Raw genomic sequence first — 4,885 nt, forward strand, 5'->3', positions numbered from 1 at the left:
TTTATGGGGCCAGGGTCCCCGGGGACGCAGCTGTACCCCGCCAGGCGCCGCCAGTGTGGGCCCGAGACAGGGCTGGTGGCCCCGTCCAGGCGCCATCCCCACTCGAAAAGCCACGCGGCAGGAAGGCATGGATGGGGCAGGGACGTGGAGGAATGGTCCCCGGGGTGGGGGGGCCTCGACGCCACCCTCACCCCCCCAGGCCCTCGGGACGCGAGGCACCACACAGGCTGGAGTTCGCACACTTTATGGCGGTCCTGTCCATGCCGAGAAAGTGTCGGGGTCCGGACAGCGCCCCAGGCGCAGGCGCAGTCGGTGGCCGTCGGGGCGGGGGGGGGGGGGGCGAGCCGTCTGAGGTAGCGTCACACGCAGGCGCACTCGCGCGCCGACAGCTCGTGCACGGTGTGGTAGCGGCTCTGCACGTCCAGGAAGGAGACCTCGTCCTCGTAGGCCGTCGGGCGGCAGCAGGGCTGCGCGCGCACGCGCTCCCGCCGCACGCGCCGCCGCTGGCGCAGGCGCCGCAGCCCCAGGTCGTAGACGCGCGCGGCCGCCTCGCACGCGCCTGCGCAGTAGCGGAACAGCACCGTCTCGTCCGAGGTGTAGCCCAGGCCCAGCTCGCTCACGCGCACCTCCAGCTCGCGCAGCCCGCACGGCCGCGTCCCCGCGCGGGCACGCGCACGTCGCCGCCGCGGCCCCGCCCGACGGCGCGGCCCCGGAACTCGGCCCGCCCAGGGACTCAGCTCGCGCAGCTCCACGGCGTCCGGGGCGCCCTGCAGCAGCGCGCGGTCTGTCGAGAGAGAACGGAGCGGGGGATCGGAGGAGGGAGGGTCGGGAGGGGCGTCAGCAGGGCGTGTCAGCAGGGAGATCCGGAGGAGGGGCCCTTTCCCGCTGCCCCCCTCCAAGATGAAGGCCACCCGGGCAGGGGCACACCCGCTCAGGGCGGCGGGGGCCCCCCACTCCGTTGCTTGCAAGCAGCCAGTTTGGCGCAGGGTGGCGGCTGGGTCTCCGCTGGGGGAAGAGAGGGGCCGAGAGGAGGCCCCGAGTTTAGTCCTCACCTGCCCAAGGCTAGCACACCTGGGCGGACAAAAGCAGCCTTCTGGGGGGCCCGGGACGGGGGAGGCCCGGGACTGGGGGGGGGTCTGCTCCCTGCAGGGTCTGAAGTCTGTCAGAAGCCAGGCAGATGCTGGCGCTGGGTTGGTGCTGGGTTTGCCTCTCTCCACCACTTTTACCCCTGCAACGTCAAGCCGGTGGCGCTAACCCTACGTCTGTCTCCCCATCTTCTCAGAAAAAAAGCTCCCAGAGCTGGGTTGTTGGAGGGAGGGGTGTTGGTAATCCCAGCTACTGAGGAGGCTGAGATCTGAGGCTCGGGGTTCGAAGCCAGCCTAGGGCAGGGAAAATCCATGAGACAAATCTCCCATCTCCGATGAACCACCATCAAAAAGCTGGATGTGGTGTTGTGGCTTAAGCAGTGGAGTGCTGGCTTTAAGCAAAACAGAGCTCGGGGACAGCACCCCAGGACCGGCACACACACACTTGCACAGCCTGCATCAGACCTGCCTTGCATGGGGCCTTGGGGTGGGAGGGTTCCCCCAGCCATGCACTTTAAGCGGGATGGCAGGAGAGACAGTCTGGAGGAGAGAGCCCCCATGCACCCTCTAAACTGGGTTTCCAGGCTGGCCCCTCCCTTCCAGGGCCAGGATGCAGGGCCCTGCCCAGGGCCTGCCATCAGCCTGTGTGCTCTGCCCCTAGGCCCTGGGGTGCTGGTGTTGGGGGCCGCGCCCAGTCCGGATGACAGGGACTTGGTATCCTAGGAGGGCCTTGCAGGAAGGGGGGGAGTAGAACCCCCCCAGCTGCTGTTGTCCTTTGTGAGGACAAGAAAGGAGGATTGTGTAGGCCGGCGGGGCAGGCGGGTGCCAACGTGCCCAGCGCCTGCACGCCATGCCCTGGGGTGGTCGCTCATGTGCCCCCCCCATGTCTGTCTTCCGAGTCCTGTGCCTCCCAGCCTCCATGTCCCCCCTTGTTCCTGTGCAGGCCGCAGCGGGATCCACATCCCTCTCTCCCTGTCCCCTGCTGGGTCCAGTGCTTCCATCTAATCTCCATCTGTCCCCCACCTCCTGCCAGAAGCCTAATTCCCCTGTGACAGCAGCTAAGCCGGGACCCGGTGCTCAGACCCACCCCAGCCAGGTCCTGGGGGGATTTGCTCCCTCTCCCACCCCCATGGCTCCCAGAGTCAGGGCGTCTGGCGCAACCCGGGCTTACACTGGGCCAGGCGGGCGATGCGGGCATCCAGGGTGCGGGGTGGGCGGCGCAGCGGGGCCAGGGCGGGCCCCAGGCGGTGGCTGAGCAGGGAGCCCTCGCGACACAGCCACACCGACAGTACGGAGCTGCAGATCATGGAGACCAGGGCCGCCGCCTTCCAGCGCTGCATCCTCAGCCTGCACGAAGGGGACGGGACGGGATGGGGCGGTCAGCCGTCCCCGCAACAAGTGGGGTGCGGGGGCCCCGGCTTTGAGCACCACTCCACATGCTTGGTGATCAATAGCAACACAGAAATGATTCATCAGGGAACCGCTGAACATGGTGTGGAGAGCACTGCCAAGGTCCCGTGGGCCCTGTGCCAGGGGATAACTAGTTGGGAGCCGCCCCATCTGGGGGGTCCCCCCACTGTTTTCCTGAGAAGCCAACGGCAGAGTCTGAACTTGAAAAGCAGGAGGGGTTGGACAGGCATCTCAGAAATGGCATTTCAGGCAGAGGGAACAGACAGTGCAAAGGCCCTGGGGCCGCAAGGGGAGGGAGTGGGTTCCGGCAGGTGGCGCTGAGGGACAAGGGCGGGCCAGCTGGCACTGGAGGCAGGAACTGGGGCCTGAGGCTGCTGTTCCCTTCAAGTTTAGGTCTTGCAGCCTGCCCTGCCCAGTGTGGATGGGTGAGTTGATGCTCAGAAGTGGGCAGAGCGACACCATCTGCATGAGCGGGTGCCTCCTCATCTCCCTGGCCTCCCCTTCCCCTCACAAAACGCTGGGTGTCCCCCCTTAGGGGGACACTGCATGATGGCAGTCCTGCATTCTGCACACAGTGGATGCTTTGTAATGGAGGTGCAACCTCACCTAACCCCACTGCTCCCCAAGTGAGGCATTGCATAGAGTGTGATGAATGGTGGATGCCCACTAATCATTACCACATGATTTACATGTCATTTACATGTCATTTGCATAGGCTCCCCCCCCCATCAGCCCCCTGTGGTTGCACCTGGCACGGTGGCCACAGCCACCAATCAGTAACAGGATGCACGTTCCAGACACTTGCTGTGTGCCAGGCCTGCTGCTGAGCCTGGAGGAGGCTCTTGAACCTCCAAGTGACAGCTGAGGAAACTGAGGCACTGCAGGGGTAGAAGCTTGCTGGTATTGGTAGTATTTGGAAGTATGGTTGCTACTACTGTTAGTGTTGATTATTACTTGATTACCATTTATAGTATTTTGTTTTACTTATTGGTTTTTCTTTTTTTTTTTTTTTTTGGTCCGTCCTGAGACTTAAACTCAGGGCCTGGGCCCGGGTGCTGTCTGGGCAGTTTTGCTTAAGGCTAGTGCTCTATCACTTTGAGCCATAGAGCCGCTTCTGGCTGAGTGGTTCACTGGAGAGTCTCAGACTTTCCTATCTGGCATGGCTTCAACCCTTAATCCTCAGATCTCTGCCTCCAAAGTAGCGATGATTACAGGCATTGGTCACCACGAGCTAGGTCTGCTTGGGGGTGGAGGCCATGCCTCCCCACTGAGCCACGTCGCAGGCACAGGAAGGGGACTGAGCGAGCTCCCTGGCCTCCAGGCAGGAAGGCTTCCTGGGCCTTATTAGATGCCTTCAGCACTGGACATGAAATTCTTAGACCCCTGCTGAATGCAGACAGAGAAGCTGGTAGAGTGGCTCAGATGCCTTATTGGAGCGCCAGCCGGACTTTGGTGCCTCTAGTAAAGGCATCTTGTGTGTTAAGCACTGAAGTGTGTGCAGGCCACGCATTCTGTCTTGCCTTCTCCGTGCACGTGTTCACGGCAAGCCCTCACCCACCCAGCGTTCTGAGCCTCTGGGACATGCCAGGCCCGGATGACATACCCCAGGACGGGGAGGCAGCAACGCTTAAAAAGTGTCAAAAAGTATCACAACTGCCAAGCCTGGTGGCTTACGCCTGCAATTCTACCTACTCAGGGGGTGGACGTTGAAGCCACCAGGGCAGGCAAGTCTGTGGGATTCTGGTCTCCAATTAATCATCAACAAAGGCTGCAAGTGGAGTTATGGCTAAAGTGGTAGAGTGCCAGGACTGACACAAACACAAACAAGTGTGTCACATGCACACTCAGGACAGTTATGAGGACAGACACCGGGCAGTCAGAGGGGTAAGAGTATATGCAAAGGTCTTGGGGCAAGACAGAGGCTGGCACGATGGAAGGGCAGTGAAAAGGCCCCTGTGCTTGCTTGGTGCCCACATCCAGCTGCTTTGCCCACAGTGAGCACCCATGTTCTGCCCAGACTTAGCACGGAGGAAGTCTTTTCTGTGTCACCCCATTAGGCCGGGCAGGGAACCCTAGACCTCTCTGGTTCCTCCCCAGCTCCCTGCTTGGAGCAGTGTGCCTCAGTTTCCCCACTGTGCTGCAACAAGCCCCAGGTTCTGTGTCTGCCCAGGGCCTCGGAGAGAGAGCCAGGCTGACCCCCAGGATTGCTGGGGGACCTTGGGAGCGGACCCCCCTCCCTGAACTCTAGAGGGACAGCCAGCAGGGGCCGAGGGGCCCAGGACGGCTGATAGGCCTGGCTAACAATGGCCTTTCTGTTCGGGGGTCACCCAACTGGTTTGTCCCTGGCACAGACCCCACCCGCAGTGGTGACGTAGGGGGTGGCACAGGTG

At 62.5% G+C, this 4,885-nt stretch overlaps 1 protein-coding gene across 1 annotated transcript; it reads right to left on the reverse strand.

The window, feature by feature from the left end:
- Nucleotides 1–261: 261 nt before the first annotated feature.
- On the reverse strand, nucleotides 262–2,425 carry Nrtn (neurturin). Its single transcript, XM_090328920.1, has 2 exons — nucleotides 2,257–2,425; nucleotides 262–784 (listed from the first exon to the last, which is right to left on the reverse strand). Exons 1-2 carry the CDS (start codon nucleotides 2,423–2,425, stop codon nucleotides 360–362), a joined length of 594 nt encoding a protein of 197 aa, XP_090185046.1. The 3' UTR covers nucleotides 262–359.
- Between the last annotated feature and the right edge of the window lie 2,460 nt (nucleotides 2,426–4,885).

Source organism: Megascapheus bottae, chromosome 1 (assembly GCF_031878675.1).
Source record: "Megascapheus bottae isolate mThoBot1 chromosome 1, mThoBot2.hap1, whole genome shotgun sequence".
NCBI lineage: Eukaryota > Metazoa > Chordata > Mammalia > Rodentia > Geomyidae > Megascapheus > Megascapheus bottae.